Source organism: Stenella coeruleoalba (genome assembly GCF_951394435.1).
Source record: "Stenella coeruleoalba genome assembly, chromosome: 9".
NCBI lineage: Eukaryota > Metazoa > Chordata > Mammalia > Artiodactyla > Delphinidae > Stenella > Stenella coeruleoalba.
In genome coordinates, this window is record NC_137155.1 from 101,745,022 (window position 1) to 101,765,531 (window position 20,510).

The following is a 20,510-nucleotide window of genomic DNA, read 5'->3' on the forward strand; positions in this document are numbered from 1 at the left end:
GGACTTCCAGCCTAGAACTGTGAGGAATCCATTTCTGTTGCTTAAGCTACCCAATCTGTGCTTTTTTGTTACAGGGGCCCAAAGTGACTGAAGACAGTCACTTAGCTAGCAGAGGTGGAGGCAAGTCCAGCTGTGTCTGGATTTCTAAGGCCCAGGGTCATTTGAATGCTTCTTTCCCCAAGTGGAGTTAAGTCTTTTCCATTTAGGAAACAAGCATTGTGTGTCGAACGTCACCACTACTAAGCCCTGATCCTACGGTGATGGCTCATAATGAGGTCCTGTCCCCAAGGTGCTTATTCCAGGAGCGCTCGGTAGGAAGGACGAGACACGTGCCACAGCAACCACAGGGTAGGTGAAGAGACGTGTCCCGTGAGGGCAGGACCCTCCACTTCTCCCAGAGCCTGCCCAGTGGTCCAGGACAGACTCCGACGCCCTCAGCCCTGTGCCCTGCAGGTGCAGCCTGGGCCCATCACCCCCATGGCCCAATCTCAGGGCTGGAAACTGGATCTCGTCTGGTCCTGACCTTTGGCTTCGCCACCTCCCACCTCCCTGGACAGAAGAGGGAGGTGAGAATAGGAAGGTCATCTCCATAAAGTAGTTTCTGTTGTCCAAATCATTCAAAGAAGTGAGCAGTGGAAATAATAGTCAAAGTCCTTTATCTTCAATTCAGTTAACCTGCAGTTATGTTAAATAAGGCTAGTTTTAAGTAGTTAGGTTCTAGTGAACCCCATGTACCAAGCTGGCTGGGTTTTGTGATATCTTGTGTGTTATTTTTATGATTCTCTTGAAAATTGCTCATAGGTAACTGCTGTTTTACAAGAATATTTACAATATTCGTACGTTCTGGTGCTGAATGCCAGTGTTGCCATCACTTAATAACCATAGTCACAGTTTATTACTCAAATATTTACGGCCCTGAGTAAACTTGAAATTCGTTGTTTGATAGATTTCTCAACATTTGGGGGGAAATGGGGGTAACATGGTAAAATGAGCTAGTCCTTTAATGGGAGTATACTCCTTTCTCAACACCGACCTGGGGGCTTCAGGTAGGAAATATGTACATATTTCCCCTCTGCAATCAGGAAAGAAAGTGCTGTTGTTTGTACCCCACGATCATGTTTAGGACAGCCTTTGAGCAGCTGTAATGAATTTTATAATCCATTTGAGTTTTTGTTGTTGTTGTTATTTATTTATTCATCTATTTATTTACTTGTTTGCTTACCAGTAGGTGCTAGCTAAAAGCTTACATATGCTGAGCTTTTTTTTTTTAAAGATGTTGGGGGTAGGAGTTTATTAATTAATTTATTTATTTTTGCTGTGTTGGGTCTTTGTTTCTGTGCGAGGGCTTTCTCTAGTTGTGGCAAGCGGGGGCCACTCTTCATCGCGATGCGCGGGCCTCTCACTATCGCGGCCTCTCTTGTTGCGGAGCACAGACTCCAGACGTGCAGGCTCAGTAGTTGTGGCTCACAGGCCTAGTTGCTCCGCGGCATGTGGGATCCTCCCAGACCAGGGCTCGAACCCATGTCCCCTGCCTTAGCAGGCAGATTCTCAACCACTGCGCCACCAGGGAAGCTCTGAGCTTCTTTTTTTTTTTTTTTTTTTTTTTTTTTTTTGCGGTACGCGGGCCTCTCACTGCTGTGGCCTCTCCCGTTGTGGAGCACAGGCTCCGGACGCGCAGGCTCAGTGGCCATGGCTCACAGGCCCAGCCGCTCCACAGCATGTGGGATCTTCCCGGACCAGGGCACGAACCCGTGTCCCCTGCATCGGCAGGCGGACTCTCAACCACTGCACCACCAGGGAAGCCCTGAGCTTCATTTTTAAATTCAGTTTTACTGAAACAGATAAGACACAGGAGTGGGCATAAAACATCGTGAGTTCTCTGGTGACCATGTGACCGGTCACCCACACTGCTTCTGGTGAGGTGAGGGGAAATCTCAGGCAGCGAGTGGTCTCTGATGAGAGGTGCGCTAAGACTGCAGTCAGTGAAGCCAGCCCAGCGGCGGGGTGGGCACTGGTGCCGGAAGATGCCAGCCAGAATCTTGTTCCCACGTGGGCATGTTTCCAAACTATTCTATTCCATGCCAGTGAGTGGAATTTTGCATTTGAAAAATTGTCCTCACAAACCCTTACTTCCATGTAATTGTTAAGTGTTGTAGAGAATGTGAATTTGTGATTTGGGTAACAGTTACAGGTGGACAGTGCCACTGATATGTTTAATAGGTAGAAACCTTTTGTGCCTCTTATTCTAATATTCTGAGCAAGAAAATTGGCTTTCCTCAAGACCTCTTCAATTAACATTGTCAGAAAAGAAAGTTAAGGTTTCCCATCAGCTAGAGAGAAATACCAGTAAGGAAAATAGAAAGCCTCTTACGAGTTTCAAGCAAAGCAGTGTCTTCAACTTTTGAAGGTGTCCCTAAGCACGTGCAGCAGTGAACCCTCAGTCGTGTAGACTTGAGAAACTGTATGAATGTTAGATGTGAACTGTTTATCCCCTTGCATGGACAAGGCAACTGCAGTTCAAGCAAGACCTCCTCCTGGCTGTGTACTTTATACATTCTGATCAATCTGGAAAGCAAATAATTCATTTAGGATCTTAGAAAATACTGTATGTGGCACTGTGGCAGGAGGTTACCTAGAGGAACTTCACATTTAATGGGAAGGAGACCAGTCAGTCTAGGCTGAGGCTGAGAGCTAGTTGAGTGTAACAAATAATAAATGCTTCCTCCTCTCATGGCAGGTACGGTTCAGCTTTAGGGCATTCAGGGTCACGGCAGGAAGCCTAATCCAGCTCACATGGTTCAGGACTGTTTGCAGCGGTATGAAGAGGGTTAAGGGAGCAATCAGAGACGTGAGCCCCAGGGAATAGCAGCCCCCTGAAACTGATACCTGTCCTAAACTAAGCCTGAAGGGGCAAAGAGCGGACCCCCAGGGGATGTAATCCTGAGAGGAAGCCGCCGGGATCAGGCAACCTGGGCGGAGCAGGGAGTCCCTGGCCCTCTCCTCCTTCCCAGAGGTCTCCTACCTGGACCTCCTGTGGGCCAACCTGTTTCATTCATTTATTTTTTGAAGTATAGTTGATTTAAAATGTTGTGTTAGTTTCAGGTGTACAGCCAAGGGATTCAGTTTTATATATATAAAGTATACATATTCTTTTTCAGATTCTTTTCCCTTATAGGTTAGTACAAAATATTGAGTAGAGTTCCCTGTGCGTTGATTATCTGTTTTATATATAGTACCGTGTATATGTCAGTCCCAACCTCCTAATTTATCCCACTCCCCCCCTTCCCTTTTGTAACCATAAGGTTTTCTTCTGTGTCTGTGAGTATACTTCTGTTTTACAAATAAGTTCATCTTTATCAGCTTTTTTTAGATTCCGCATATCAGTGATATCATGCAGTATTTGTCTTTGTCTGACTTACTTCACTTAGTATGATAATCTCTAGGTCCATCCATGTTGATGCCAACGGCATTATTTCATTCTTTTTTTCTCTCTTGACCAATCTGAAGCCATCAGCAAAGATGTGCAGGGGGGCAGCTTGTAGTGTCAGAGGCCAGCCTTCCAGGACACGGAGCAGCGGGGGAGAAGGGGGCAGAGTGAAGTTGGGAAGGGGCAAAGGGAGAAGCCCCAGCACAGGTGCCCTTGAACTCTCCCTTTGGAAAATGAGAGGGTAAAGCATATTGGAGAAGATGAGCTGGGCTTTGCATCCGGTGGGATTGGCGACCCTGAGCTGAACATTAAGCTCTGAACTGTGTCTCAAGACGGCAGCCTGAACATTCCATTCTTAAACCAATTTTAAGGGAATTTGCTAAACTGATTTACCTGGGCACAGGTATGTGGTGAGACGTTCCTGTGGATACTGGTTCTCATACCTTTGTCATTATAAACATCACCTGTGCAGACTAAAACATGACTGGTCTCTGCTCCAACCCCCAGAGACTTCAGTTCAGGAGGGTTCAGAGGCCGGAGGAATCTGCATTTTAACATCACATCCAGGGGTTCTCAGAAATTCTCTAGCAGCATTTTGAGAAATACGCATTTCAAGTAATCTTTCTTGTGGTGTTAATTTGTTTCTTTCCTAGGGACTAGATAATTATTTCTTTTGTCCAAAAATCTTTGGATGGCTATATTTGGAGATGGTAATTAAGTTCTGGTCTGGGCCATTTTTCTTCAGATAAGTAGACTAATTACCTTGACATTTCCTTGTAGATCCAATTTTCCAACAAGATAGTCACTGTTTGCTTCCCTTTAAGCTCCCCACAGGGTCTCTTCATCTGTTACATAATATCCAAAGTAAAACAAATATTTCTGTTTTTCCTTTCGTGTTCTACACATCATGGTTAAACCCATGCCTTGGGTCTCCTGAATACATCAAAAATTGTGGTTATTTAAAAAAAAAAAAAACCAGTTTTACCTGTCACAGCAGTAATGATATCCTTAAGTTTAAGTGCAGTATTTAAAGACATTGGATCATAATAAGGTAATGACTTAAACTGGATTGATCAAATTAAAATAAAAAATTAACAGTATGAATTTGGTTTAAAATATATACTTGCCTGGCTTGTTCTTGATGTGTGTAACTTACAGGTGTCTAAAATTTTGCCACTTCAAGTGCAGACTTTGTTTTAATATTTTCAGGTAGAAATTATTTAAGAATGTGCCATGTAAATAGCTGCTGTTAAAAAAAAACCCAACACCGTAAACTGCATTTTCCCTTTTGTTACTAATGCAGTGGCGTGATTTTGCACCCAGATGCCGTAGGACCTGCAGGTCTTTGGATGTGCCTGCTGTTTGCCCCACCCAGGGATCCGGACTGGCCTCTTCCAGCTGCTTCTTCTGTCTTTAGTGTCACCAGGTGCTTCTCACTCGTCCTGTGTCTGATATTCTCTTCCATTTTTCTCCCTCAGTGCATTTTAAATTCTTTTATTCATATTTCTTCTTTTCTCCACCTTTTGTTCTGAGCTGCTCCCTGCGCTGTGCTCCGTGTTACTGAGATCATTAGCGTTTTCTAATCAGGGCGCTTTATCTTTTGGTCTGCAGAGCAGAGTGAATTCCTCTCTGGGTATTTGCTTCTCTTCAGCCTGTTTTTTGTTTGTTTGTTTGTTTTGGTTTTTTTTGCGGTACGCGGGCCGCTCACTGTTGTGGTCTCTCCCGCTGCGGAGCACAGGCTCCGGACGCGCAGGCTCAGCGGCCATGGCTCAGGGGCCCAGCTGCTCCGCGGCATGTGGGATCCTCCCGGACCCGGGCACTAACCCGTGTCCCCTGCATCAGCAGGCGGACTCTCAACCACTGCACCACCGGGGAAACTCTCTTCAGCCTGTTTGAACGGTGCTTCTTGGACTCTGAAACTTCTTTGTTGTTGTTGCTTTTGTGCTCGTGGCTGTGCCAGAGGGCAGGGAATTTCATTGAAATCCTGGATTCAATACAAATGAACTTATTTACAAAACAGAAAGACACTCACAGACATAGAGAACAAATTCATGATTACCAAAGGGGGAAGCAGGAAGGGATAAATTAGGAGGTTTGGATTAACATATACACACTACTGTATATAAAATAAACAAGGACCTGCTGTACAGCACAGGGAACTCTACTCAATACACTGTAATGACCTATATGGGAAAAGAATCTGAAAAAGAATGGATATATATGTATGTATGATGAAGTCACTTTGCTGTACACCTGAAACTAACACAACATTTTAAATCAATTATACTTCAATTTAAAAAAAGAAAATCAATCGATCAATTAATCCTGGATTCAGGGGGCATCAGCTGTGTGAGCAAGGTGGTGGAGGGGCCTTGAGGGAGCAGCAGAGGCAGAAAGAGGAGGAATCACACCATCCCAAGTGGTCTTATGACTCCCTCCCAAGGGCTGTGCAGGGCGGCCCGTGTCCCACTAACTTCACCGGTGAGGGTTCCTCACCACAGCCCCATTGCCATCTCAGTGACCTGGGGACCACTCAAGAGTCGTGCTTTCTGCTTCGGTCCACTCTTAGGTTCCTTGGGCAATTACTGGCCAACTATTATCTTTGTTGTGCCCTTGATGAAAGATAAGAGCCACCAATAACGAAGATTAAGTAAATGAGCCAGTAGAACAGAAATGGGTGTGTGCATCCAACAGGCTGACGTGATAGATATTGATGGACGTGTGTCAGTTGCTAAATGTTATTTGAAACTTGTTCTTGCAGTCTTAAAGTCATTTGTCGTCCTCTGGATATGGAAATACAATGATTAGAAAGCTGTTTTACCATCCTGAGGTACATGCACCGTTGATTTTGTAATTTGTTGCTACTTTCTACTTATGGTAAATGGTCCATGATACATAAAAGAAATTTATGTCAGTGCTGTTCATGGTGAATAAATATTAGAAAGAAAATACATTTAGACAGTAGACTGGAGTCCTGTAATGGGAGATCGCGCGGTTCAGTTTGTGTGGTTTATTTTCTCTCAATAATTTTAATAGTTGCTATGTAAATATTTTCCTTTTGGAGGTATTTGATTTCACCTTGGCCTGATATTTGACATATTTTAGGCACAATGGGAGAAGTAACCAATCCTGGTCCTTCTCAGTGTACTTTTTCTGATGTCAATAAATAAAATAAACAATTAATGCCTGCCTTCTTCTAGAAGTTATCACGAGTGGCTTACAGAATCCTTCACTGACTTCCAGTTGCATTTTGGATTCAACACAAAATACATGGCATCGTCTACAAAACCGGCCAGGTTTTATCAGTGCCTTCCCCCTCCAGCTTCATCCTGGACACCGCACGCCAGAGGTACACTGAGTACCAGGCTCATGCCCTCTGCACTGGGCTCCCTCCACGTGGAAAACCTTCCCAGCCACTCACCTGACTAGTTCCTGCACATCCTGCAATGTTCAAATTAAATTTCACCTCCTCAGAGAGCATTGCCTGCTGCCTTGGTCCCACCCTGGCCACCCCCACCCCCCCATCATTAGACTTTCTCTCAGCACCTTGTCTTTCTGGCCATCCTACATGTCGCATGGTGTCATTTCCTTGGCCTGATGTTGTTTCCTCCTGGGTGTGAGTGCTAGGAAGTGTCTCCTTATGTCACCGCTCTTGGCCAGTGCTCTGTCCCAAAGCTGCTATACACTGTGCATGGTTTACCTTTGCACTGTGAAATACTACAATATAAAAACTATATAACATGCAAGCAAATAGCGGAGCAGGTGAGTGTGGCCTGACACAGCCCTGTAACTTCCATCCAGGTCAGGAGAGAGTCCTGCCAGCACCTCTAAAACTCCTGCATCTTGCCTCCCCCTCTCCAGCTGGGACTCCTCTTTCCCCCTTAAATTATACAACATCCTGAATTTTATAGAAATTCCTTTCTTGTTTGTCTTTATAGACTCAAGGGTGCGCCCTATATTTGGGGCACAGTGTTGCTCAGTGTTGAACTTCACGTAAATGGAATTATGCGGTGTATATTCTTTAGCATCTAATCCAACTCGCAGTTATACTTGTGGTCTTCCTCTGGCTGTGCATGTAGTAGAAGGTTGGTATTTCCATTGAGGTATAACATTTCATTACGTGGAATACACCCTGTGGTTGGCAAAATAATGACTACCCCCCCACCCCAAAGATGTCCACCTCCCAAACTCACAAACCTGTGGACGTGTTAGTTTACATGGCAGAGGGGATTAGGTTGCAGATGGCATCAAGATGGTTTATCACTTGTATCCCTGTAGGTCATAATTTCTCTGACGCTGTATGTCTTTCTATTAGACTGAATTATATGAAAATGCTGGTATAGACCATTCTTTTTTTTTTAATTGGAGTATCATTGATTTACAATGTTGTGTTAGTTTCAGGTGTACAGGGAAGTGAATCTGTTATACATTTATCCACTCTTTTTAAGATTCTGTTCCCATATTACAGAGCACTGAGCAGAGTTCCTTGTGCTATAAAGTAGGTCCTTATTAGTTATCTATTTTATATGTAGTAGTGTGTGTATGTCAATCCCAATCTCCCAATTTATCCCTCCCCCCACCTCCCCCCTGGAAATCATAAGTTTGTTTTCTACATCTGTAACTTATAGACCATTCTTGATTATAAAAATAGCTGTTACATATGGATCTACTGAACAGAGCCACTCTAGGCCAGCTATAATTTAAAAATTCTGGAGCTTTTCCTTTGAGGAATTGGGACCTAAAAATAGTGACTACCTCAGGAACAGTCCACCCTCTCAAGATGCTCATGAACACTTGGCTGTGCCAGCTGTCTTGGCTGGCATTTGCTTTCATTTGAATGAGCCCCTCCTGTCACAGAGGGGGCTACACTCCAACACTGATGGGTAATGACAAGTGTGGATCCTTGGGGATCTGTGAAGGTAATTGCTAAATTTCACTCAGCGTTTCCCTGGGAAAAGTAACTATACGTACTTATGGAAAAGCTGGTCTTTTCAAGGAAAACTATGTGTCCAATTAGAAAATTCTTTACTTTGATATTATAAACCAAGCATGCAGTTAAAATTTCACCTCATTTTCGAGTGTGGATTTGGCCATAAGATGCTGTGCACAGTGGAGCGTGCGACCTCAGTAAGGAGCACAGGATGCCTCCTGGAAACGGAGCGCTGACTGGATCCTGGCTGCTGGGCTGGACGTCCTTAGTGACACGTGTCAGATTCTTTGTTCTCAAGTGTCAGAAATCAGCTCACACTAGTTTAAGTAAAATGGGAAATAAAATATTTCATAAAGAAACAGGAGTGTGCTGTTAAATCTAACGGAAAAATTTATTTAGGCCTCGGGAGAAAAATTAGGTCAAGAAATTCAAACCAATAGGGACTCTTCTCTCTCTTTTCTTCTTGTCTCTTTGTGTGTTGGTGTAACTCACTCTTCATATTCTGTAAGCCTGCTCTCCTTCCTTCCGAAGCCGTATGCCATATGGGAGTAGACACCTCCTGCCACCCCCCTCCGCTTCCATCCTGGTGTTGCGTGACAAAGGCAAGAATAAATTGGAATAGTGTTACCGAGTCCAAGCTCGTACTGCTTGCCACGCGACAGGCCAATAAATCTGGAACCCAGTTGTTGGGGAAAGGAATAGCATCTTTATTTGGAAATCCGGCAGACCGAGAAGATGGTGGACTCCTTCCCCAAGGAACCATCTTGCCTGAGTTAGAATTCAGGCTTCTTTTTATACTGAAAGGGGAGGGGATAAAATCAAACACGTACTGGTTCCCATCAGCCTCTGGAGGGGATGTGATAATTTCTTCCTCCCTGCAGTCGTTCACAGGTGGGCCCAGTCAGGATGTTTCCTGTGAGCTAGACAAAGGTATTTTAGCTTAACACTTATTGCCTGGGAAGCAGGGTTCCCAGAGATGGGCCGTTATGTATAATTGAAGCTTATAGGCAACACTCTTTAGTGATTAACTTGTAAGAGAGTACAGGGGCTCTTCCCTACTACAGTATTTTAACCCCACCCCTAAAATCCTGGAGCAGACTTCTGACCCATTTTGGGCCAGTTACTTGAGGCTGAGGCAGTGAGGGGGGCGCTCACAGTGTGGAAACATAGCTCTGGCACCCATGGATGGGAGAGGAGGGCAGTTGGGATCATTTGTCAAGAGGCATCTAGTACTTTGACAGACGGTTGCATCAGGGTGGCGAGCCCTTTTGAAAAAATGAGCTAAATTATTTTAGACTCTGTCATTAAATTGCCGGTGGTTCTTGCCTTTGAGTCTTGTTTGTTAGTTACTTAATATTTATTGAGTGCCTGCAGGGATTTGTGACATCGGGAAATGACGTGTTGAGCTTGCTAAAAAGCTGCCCTGGTATAGGAAACTTGTCTCACAATTGCCTGTGGGTTTCAGTGAGTCAAGGCAAAGACAGACGGTATCTAAAGATGCTTTGAAGGCATCGTTATCATACACAGCAATGTGAGATTCAAATGCTCGATTTTAAATGCTGCCACTTACTTTCATAGCCATATTTTTACTGAAAGGGGTTTCTCTTGGGCATGATATATTGTGAAATTTCTTCCGATGGTGATGGGGTTGTAGTGCCCTTGCTTTTGTGATTTATGGGACAACATGATACCTTTAAAACATTCTATCAAAATAGGTCCAAGTTAGCCTGAGCTGTGAAGGTAAGAATGACTTAACATTTTGAATTAATTTCATAAAGAAGCTATCAGACACAGTCAGTTAAACTGAAGAGCCTAAAATAATTTCATTTCTGGTGATGAGTTTGCAAGTAAAAAATAATGAAGAAGAAGTTTTAAGAGATAGATAATTACACTCAATATTTTGCCTGTTTGGTCTTCTTCCTTTTCTAGAGGAACTGGTAGAACAGGAGATTCCTCGTCCAACAGTTTTGTTGAGTTGCAGGTAGAGGGTGACAGCTGCCTTAGTAATAGTGGTGGATTCGATTTCAAAGTGCTGTGCCCTCAGGCGGTAATGTTATGTTAAATTCATGTTATGTGAGTCAACCTCGGAAGTTTCCAAATCCATAGGCGAAAAGGAGAGTGGATCCCAGATCAGCCTGTAAGGCTGACAGAGAACAGGTGGTGAGAGCCCAGGATAACCTAAGGAGTGGGGCATCCGTATAACCCGGAGGAAGATGATGGAGAGACAGTGCCCAGGGAAAGAGGGGTCACCGGAGCATGGGTCTGATAGCGCGGGCGTGTCAGCGCCTCTCTGTACTAAGGCGGTGATGATTCGTAATTAACTGCCAGACGTCAAAAGAAGGGCCTGTCAACCAAACTTAATTTCTTTTTCTTTTTCAAGATATTTTTTTGATGTGGACCATTTTTAAAGTCTTTATTGAATTTGTTACAATATTGCTTCTGTTTTATGTTTTTTGGCTTTTTGGCCGTGAGGCATGTGGGATCTTAGCTCCCCATCCAGGGATCGAACCCACACCCCCTGCATTGGAAGGCGAAGTCCTAACCACTGGACCGCCAGGGAAGTCCCCAAATTTAATTTCTAATTAGTGAAATCAACAGAAGCTTTTTGAAGGGTAAGGCTCCACCCTTCGCCATGAGCACTATCTCCCTCTCACACAGCATTGGTTGCTTCCATCTTTCAGGATTGGCTGCCCAGCCCACCCCAGCCCTATAGTCAGTTACAGAGTCACCGACATGGAATCGGCGTTAATTAGTATTTTGTGGCCACAGCTTTCATCTGTTCCTCATGCTCACAACCAGCAAAAGCACCCAAAGTACTTAGAAGACACAAAACAACAGTCATGGGAGGGAAGAATTTCAAGGAGTGGAGAACTCTCCCTGCGAAGGATATCCAGTCTCTGTTGAGCTGCTGATTCACATATATTCTCTGGGAATATTTTAAACTCTCAGTGACCTAAGCTTGGATCTAGTGATATCCCAGAGAAGGTCTCTTTCCATTTTGAGAGCCAGAAACAGTCTTCTAGTCTTAATATTCTTCTGAAAGCTGCTTGATAGAAGAGGAGATTGATTGGCTCAAAGATGGATTATTATGAGAAAAACAACTGAATTCACTTCCTCCTTCTGTGGTGAGTGGGCCATCTGATTGACCCCTCTGCCTTCAGCCACGGGAAATAAAATGCAGAATCGCCAGCTGTTCCCATCACGGCTGGCAAGGCCTGGACCTCGGCTGTCGCTGCGGGCCCTGCTCTCCTTCCGCCACGCCCAGCGCTCCTGCCCTTGCAGCTTCCTGTGCTCTGACCTCCTAGGACGGGGGGCTTCTTTAGGAGAGGCCTCAGTATTATGCAGAAATCGTCCTCCAGTCTCACTTCTGCTGGCCGTGGCTCCTTTGTCCATTTAGCCACGTGAGGCTGTACCCACAGTGCATTAAACAAAGTGCCTGTGATGCATGGAAACATGCAAGTCGGTTATTGCTGCTTGAGGAATGCACTGCTTTGTGGTGGAGTCTCACAGCTGCAACCTGCGTCACCCTACTTTGGGTACCCAACAAAAGTTAAAATGCTGATTTCTCCTCATTAGAGCTTGGGGTGCAAAGAGAGTGGATGAAAGGAATGTGATCTCTGTATCGTTTACTTTCTTTATCAAGTACAGGAAATTTAATGTGCTTTTGACTTTTCCCCATATTGTATGTCAGATGTTGCTGGGACATTGGTAGTGAGCGCAGTAAATAGTAAAGCAATGTTTATTCAGGTATCTATAATTTTCATAAATTATAATGGGCTTTCAGACACGTTTGCATTTATCCTGTGACAACAACGCTCTAGATTCCTCTAGTTTCCCACCCCTTCCTTTCTTTTCTCCACCTTTGTAGTCTCAGTTTCTACTTTTGAAATAATCACCCCTGAGTTTTCATTTGGATCTCTGCTCCTCATCAGAAGGCATGAAGTCTGATAAAGGCAGCAGGGAATTCTGTGAGACAGATGGAGCTCAGGATGAGATAAGATACATCGATTTTAGGGAGGCAGCATGCCGTGGACTTATTCTTGAATCAGTTCACGGGACGTGGTGGAGTCTGTAAGCATTGTTTTAATCTGTATTGCTTGCATTTCAGTTGTAAAATTGGCACAAAAATATCAAGCTCTTGGGCTTCCTTGGTGGCGCAGTGGTTGAGAGTCCGCCTACCGATGCAGGGGACATGGGTTCGTGCCCCAGTCCGGGAAGATCCCACGTGCTGCGGAGCAGCTGGGCCCGTGAGCCATGGCCGCTGAGCATGCGCGTCCGGAGCCTGTGCTCCGCAACGGGAGAGGCCACAACAGAGAGAGGCCCGCGTACCGCAAAAAAAAAAAAAAAAAAAAAAAAAATCAAGCTCTAATCATGAATTGCTAAGATAATAGCATTCTAGAAAGGTGAATTTTACATTTAAAACAACCCAACGACCTAGGAAAGCGTTTAGTTTGGTTTTACTTCCTTGTTTTTCTTTTTGCCTGAGTTAAAAATAAGTATGAGTTGTGTCACTAGGGACAAGGGGATTGCCAGACTTAGATGTCAGTTTGCATTACGTCTTTTAGGACCGATTGCTATTTATGGCATAGTTAATGCAGTTGGGGTTGTATTAACGCTTTACTTTCCGCATCAACCAGCAGTTGCGTCTCTGACAGCTGTGCCGGCAAACAACAACGTTCCTTCTCATGAAGGCATCCGTGGATTCATTCGTCCATTCAGCCCACAGTCCCTGGGCGCTGTGGTGTCCCAGACTTTGCACCAGGCATTGGGAACATGAACATCCAGCCCACTTCCTTAAGTAGCTTCCAGTCTGCCGATGACACAGGCATTCAATACATCATTTCATAGCACAGTAACGTTACAGAAAAGCATTTACAAAGTGTTGCAGTTGCTTCCAATTGAAAAGAATAATAAACTCTGCCTGTGAAACCAGGCACAGCTTCCTAAAATGTCAGAGAGAGATGATATTTTAGCTGACAACTAAAGAATGCGAAGGGGTTTGCCAGAGAGGAGTGTCAGGAGACAGAAGTCAATGGTATGTGCGAAGCTGGGGGTGGGGGGTTGGGACACAGGAGGAAATGGTTCCTGGAGCAGAGAGTGGGGAGGGCTTAGGCTTGGCTCAGAGGTAGAAGGAAGGAGGGGAGACTTTCTTTGGAGTGATGTGCAAAGGGCTTTTTACTTGAGCACAGAAGACAGTAGCCTCAGAGAGGGCTCTAAATGCAAAAGGGGTACATAAATGTGTCCTGACACCTAGGTGTGTATTATCTGCTCCCAAAAGCATGGTTGACTGACGTTTTCTATTACGTGCCCAGGATCAACCACTTTTCACCACCTGTACCACTACCACCTGGGACACACCTCCATCACCCTGGCCTCCTAGTGGGTCCCTGCTGGGCCCACCCTTGCTTCCATATTCTTTGCTCTCCATGAAGCAGCTCCCCTGGGGATCTTTTTGTGGGAGTCTGGTTCATGCACTGCTATCTCATATGCCTTGCACTCAGAGGAAAAGCCAACCCGCACTGTGGCATCTAGACTCCCACCCTCCTTGCTCAGTGTGGTCGTCTCACTCACATCACTATGGCCACCCTGGCCCCTGTCTCTTTGCTGTCCTCCACACCAAAGCACACACTATCTTACAGACTGTATTCCTGCCTCTCCCTCTACCTGGATTGTTTGCCCTCAGATGTCAGCCTGTGTCTTACTCTGTCTGGGGCTGCTATAACACAACACCATAGACCAGGCAGCTTAAACACAGAGATTTATCTTTCACAGTTCTGGAGACTGGAAGTCCAAGATCAGGATGCCAGCTGTGGTATCTGATGAGGGCTCTCTCCTTGGGTTGAAGATGGTCACCTTCTCTCTGTGTCCTCACACGGCCTTTTCTCCACGTATACAGGTGGAGAGAAGGGAGGCAAGCTTTCTGGTGTCTCTTCTTATAAGGGCACTAACCCTATCACGAGGACCCCACCCTCATGACCTCACCTAACCGCGATTACCTCCCAAAGGTTCCATCTTCATATACCATCACATTGAGGTTTAAGGCATCAGCGTATGAATTTAAGGGGGAACACAGTTTAGTCAACAGCAGTCTGATGTGCTTCTTCCCAGCTGTACTTCTTTCAGTTTCTGTTCAAATGTCTCTTTATTAGGAAATCTATCTGACCTCTTTATATACAAAGAGGTGACAAGACCCCCTTGGTCCTGTTTTTTTTTCTTCTCTTAGTGTGTTTATCTGTTTATTGTTTGTCCCCCATCCCTGCACTAGAATACAAGAAAGGAATATGGAACAAATGAAAGCTTTTGGACTTGTCGGGTTGATAACAGTGCCATAACAGGGTCTCAGAACAGGGCTTGCCAGAGTAAGCCTGGATAAAATATCAATGGATGGATGGATGGATGGATGGATGGATGGATGGATGGGAGATTTGTTCACCTTCTTAGGCCAGTGTTTAATTGTAAACATGCTTTTCCATTTTATTGCATCTGTAAGATATGCATGATTACCAAACAGAACAGAGAATATATTACAGCCTCAATCTCATCATTCTAGGCAAAAATATGTAATTCTGTTGAGAGATACACTACTGAAGCTCAACATTTCAGGGGATAATTTATTAACTTCTCTTGCCCTTCATGGGAAGCAAGAACAGTTCTACTCAAATTTTCCATAATTCAACTCCTGCAAGTTAAGATGAGGAAGTCTGAATCTGGGATGCCAAATTAGATGTTCAAGTTAGATTTTCACTGTTAACCTGCATTCTAACTCAAAAACCAGATCTATGTTCTGGTTTTACCTGTGTAAAAATTAAATATGCATATCGACCAGGACTGGAGAGGAAGATGGAAAAATGAAAACTTTTGTTTTCTTGGAACCATTAGCAAGATGGTTCGTGGTTTTTTTTTTTCTCTTCTTCGTTTTCTATTATTATTGTAGTAATATTGTTTGTGTAGTTAAAAAAATAAATTACATGCACTCTGAAAATGAAATTTGGCTAAAGACTGTCTGCATTTCTGTGGGTAAAATAACTCTGCCTTTTTTTTTTTTTTTTTTTTTTGTGCGGTACGCGGGCCTCTCACTGCTGGGGCCTCTCACTGCTGTGGCCTCTCCCGTTGCGGAGCACAGGCTCCGGACGTGCAGGCTCAGCAGCCATGGCTCATGGGCCTAGCTGCTCCGCGGCATGTTGGATCCTCCTGGACCGGGGCACGAATCTGTGTCCCCTGCATCGGCAGGTGGACTCTCAACCACTGCGCCACCAGGGAAGCCCTACTCTGCTTTTTAAAAATAAGAATGTTACCTGAAAGAAGTGTGGTTCATCTCTACTTAAAAAATGGCATCAGTGATCCAGAATCACTTCACTTAAGTGGGCTCTGCTATCAACGCCTGTTTGGTTATCCTATTGTGCATTCGTCCATCCAGTAATATACACTGAATTGGTTTTCTGTTCTTAGCACAGTGAGCATGCAGGGAGCAGAGTCTTTGTCCTCTTTCTGAACTGTCCTTTCATTCATTTTCCCACTTACTGGAGCCACCTCATGGTTCTTCATCTTTCTTTTCCCTGCCCTGTATGTCCATAGAATGTACACTGTGTTAGACATTTTTAAGATCTCTTATATCCACCTTCCTCCCTGGGCTCGCCCTCCTGGATCCCTGGGAGCTGTTCATCCACCCTGCTCACGTCCTGGTGAAGCAGCCCATTCTGTCATGAAGCAATACTAGTAGTTAGAAATTCTGAAGGTTTTTTGATACATAATTCTTTCTCTGTGAAATTTCCTTTTGGTTCTAACTCTGGCATCTGGACTATGCAGAAGAAGTCCTCTGTCTGGCATGTAATAATTCAAATAGAGACTAAGTATTTGGTTTTTGAGTCTGAACCCTTCCTTCAGCCTTACTTCATATGACATATTTTGCAATGTCTCTGTCTTCGGGTCCTCTTTGTAGAAACACTCTGTCCATCGTTATCTCTGACAGTATCCAGCCTAGACCTGGACACCATATTGTGAGTGTACTTGGGCCAGGGAGGGACCTACTGGGAACATCACTGTAACATCATTCAAGTACACTTTTGCAAGGAAATTAGTTACGCTACTGGCTGCTCAAGAAGTTGATGCAAAGCAGAAGTCTTAGGGTTTTTTTTTTTTCATATAAACTTCTATCAGTGCATCTAATAGATATATTTAAAACAAATTTTAGAATCCTAGATTATTATTATTAGAAACAAGATTTGGAAGATATCCATTGTTGGAGCTGATGAAGACAATACCACTAATTTCATCATTCTTCATCTTGATAAGATTCAGTCTTGAGTATGAAACCGTTATGGTTTTGATTGTTACCCTGGGATTTAATCTGAACAGTGTTTGAGAAATGTCCACTTCGGTTCTGTGGGAGATCACGTACACTATCATGGTCTTAGGAATAGTACTACTGCAAGATTTATGCTATTCACAGCTTTGGTGAGAATGGCTTATTTCCTCTGTAAATGAAATGAAAAGCTGCTGAATCAGTGAGATCTGATCACTTCTTGTCACTGGCCAGCGACTTCCTCCCATAGAAAACCCTATCCAATAGGAAATGAGGTTGACTCAGTATAACCTTTCATCGTAATTTCATACTCATGTTTAGTCTTATTTTTAAGTGCTGAAAAGCCACTTTTTAGTAGGCAAATTCAGTTCTCAATGGCAAACAAGCATACTGGCAGAAATTTCCAAAAGCTGTAGAACACTTTCCTGCTAAGGTTTTAATGGTCCTCAGAATTTTTCTTAATTGGATAACCTAGATGGCCAATATTAATTGTTTGGAGTCAGATTTTTCTTGATGCTATAACCTAGATAGCCAATATTAAATATTTCGATGTCAAATATTATTTACTATCCCATGGTTGAATATTATCTATATTTTGATTTACAGAAATTTGATACATTCTAATGAACTTTCAGCCTTGGATAAGGGTGTATTTATATATCACGTTGCCTACTTTTTGAGGCCATCTCCATCCTATTGCATTTTGACTCGCAGTTAATGCGAGTCACAATAGTGGGCGCTATAAGAGAATATTTTGTGATCTATGTATAGGGAGAAGGGGCAGTAGTTCATTTGCAGTGTGACCGTATGACTTAATTTGCCCTGGAGAGTCCCAGTTGCTCTTGTATAATTAATAATAATAATTATTGGTATGTAACTATTATATTTATTGATTATTAATATTACCCCCTTTGTCTCTCAAATGATCCTAGTTTGGACTGTAAATTATATAAATCATCCTAATTTGAAAGGAACTGAAAGTTTGGTCTCAGCAGCCAATATGCCTGATTAATTTCCTAGATCTTTTCAACCTTTAGCGTTCTTTAGCAGTGTCTCCAGGTCCCCCTCATACCCCCAACACCTGCTATAATGCGGCCCCTGGAGGGGACTAAAACCTAGAAAAGGGGTAGGGGGTTACCCAGTGCACTAGCAAGACCTGGGAAGTCTTACAGCTTTGTTTGAGGAACTATAGAAGGAAGAAAAGGCCCAGGATGGTGAGAAGTAGGCAGACGTTGATTAAAATTGGCACATAGTATGTGCTTAATAAATGTTTGAATTTGGTAGCCTGAAATAGGACTTAACAATGTGGATGTCAATGAAGAGAAAGATGAGAGAGGTCTTAGGACTGGAAAATTCATCATACTTGGGTTTGATTCGATGGGGGTTAATAGGTTGGCTGTAATAAGAAACACCACAATCACCCTATGCTGTGGAATCTAGTTTATTGGGTGGAGAAGCATTAAGTTACACAAAAGCTGTAAACATAATATCCAATTCTTCTTGAGATAAGGCTTTGCCATGGGATAGAGAAGAGAACCTGGGGCCTTTGGACCCTGAGGCAGAGGGCAGAGAAAGGAGTTGATCATAGTTTCAAGGATGAGAATACGCCTGAGCTCTTGATTTGAATGAAGTGTATCCACTGGCTTATTTTAGTTCCTTATTTTACTCACAGAGTTTCTCTTTCCTGCTGTTGCTTTAGGAGCTGGTGGGGAGTAATCCTCCACAAAGAAACTGGAAAGGCATAGCGATCGCACTGCTTGTCATCCTGGTCATCTGCTCCCTGATTGTCACCTCAGTGGTGCTGCTGACACCAGGTACTCACATTTATTCTTGGAAAAGCAAGCTGCTATAAGGGAGAAAGGGCATAAGTTTACTTTGAGATTTTTTTCTAAGTAAATACCCATTATATAATTTATTTTTTCCAGGTTCTAATTCTCATTGTGCCATACGTTAAAATGACGTAATACACTTTCAATAAAAAAGATCTATTTTACATGCTTTGAATTTGTTTAGATAATTGTTGACTGGGTGGAAATTCTTGGCATATATTAAAATTCACAAGTATTAATTTATGCTTGATGAGCTTAAAGATGGCCATTATAAATATAATAATTTTATATATCTAATGGCATTCCTGGGTGTGTTATCGAGGATGAATTAAGAAAATTATAAAAACAACATATATTGAATGTGAACTAAGGATAAACTAAATATTAGATACTACTGATGAAATAAAGGAAGTATAAAACAGAATCAGAAATCTCTCAGGGAAGAAAAATACACAAAAATTGTCCACAAAAGTCTACAGAAAAAAACATATGTAGAGATGGATTATTGAAAGTTTCAAACATAAGTTGTATAGAAGCTGGGAGGAAAGAGAGAGAGAGACCCTTTATGATAAAGTTCATGGAGAAAGTAACATGTGAAGTGGGCTTTAATGGAGTGGTAAGAATTTAGTAGCAAGAGAGTGGTGAGATTAGGGCAAGAAGAAAGCCTTTGCCCATAAGATAAACATGTGGGGGTCATGATAGGAAAACATTATACCATATATAAACAGTGTGTAACTATCCATTCCCCTTGTCGTATTAGGTGTCACTTTGTGTGGACAAAAAAAAAAAGTTCCCATCCTCAATAAATAGACTACATGGGTATTAGACTTTAAGGGGGAAAAAATGCAATGTAAAAAAATTTTTGATACGTACAAGAAGTGCAGGCAAATTTTGAGGTATGTTTAAACTATAATCACAAAACTTAAATGGAAAAAGAGTAGTTTGTACCCTGAAACCAAAACTCAAGGAAGGTATCACAAGAAAACTACAGACCAGTATCTCTTTTGAATATAGATGCAAAAACCTCAGCAAAATACTAGCCAATACAACCAAATTACCAGGAACATATAAAAAGGATTATACACCATGATCAAATGGGATTTATCCCAGGAAAAAAATTTGGTTTAACATATGAAAAATCAATGTCATACACCCATATTAATAGGATAAAGGGAGAAAAAAACATGGTCATCTCAATAGATGCAGAATAAGCATTTGACCAAGTTCAGAATCCTTTCATGATAAAACATTCAACGAGCAAAGAAAGAAACTTTCCCAACCTTATAAAGAGCATCTATAAAAAGCCCACAGCTAATATTATACTTAACAGTGAAATACTGAAAGTATTCCTGCTAAGATCAGGAATAAGACAAGGATATTCACTCTCACTATTTCTTTTTTTTTTTAATTTTTTTTTGCATGGTTTAATTGAAATATAGTTGATGTACAATACTATATAAGTTACAGGTGTACAATATAGTGATTCACAATTTTTAAAGGTTATACCCCATTTATAGTTATTATAAAATGTTGGCTATATTTCCCATATTATACAATTTTTTTGAAATTTTGAATTTTATTTTATTTTTTTTATATAGTAGGTTCTTATTAGTTATCAATTTTATACACATCAGTGTATACATGTCAATCCCAATCGCCCAATTCATCCCACCCCCACCACCACCCCCCTGCCACTTTTCCCCCTTGGTGTCCGTACGTTTGTTCTCTACATCTGTGTCTCAGTTTCTGCCCTGCAAACCGGTTCATCTGTACCATTTTTCTAGGTTCCACATATATACATTAATATACGATATTTGTTTTTCTCTTTCTGACTTACTTCACTCTGTATGACAGTCTCTAGATCCATCCGCATCTCAACAAATGACCCAATTTCTTTCCTTTTTATGGCTGAGTAATATTCCATTGTATCTATGTACCACTTCTTCTTTATCCAGTTGTCTGTCGATGGGCATTTAGGTTGCTTCTATGTCCTGGCTATTGTAAATAGAGCTGCAATGAACA

General features: G+C 42.7%; 1 protein-coding gene across 3 annotated transcripts in view; it reads left to right on the forward strand.

The window, feature by feature from the left end:
* Positions 1–20,510, forward strand: part of DPP6 (dipeptidyl peptidase like 6) — a 767,208-nt gene that overhangs the window by 343,245 nt on the left and 403,453 nt on the right. For all 3 annotated transcript variants that reach the window (XM_079932483.1, XM_079932484.1, XM_079932485.1), the window contains exon 2: positions 18,359–18,473. In XM_079932483.1, the coding sequence (XP_079788609.1) occupies positions 18,359–18,473 (115 nt within the window). The remainder of the gene's footprint in view (positions 1–18,358; positions 18,474–20,510) is intronic.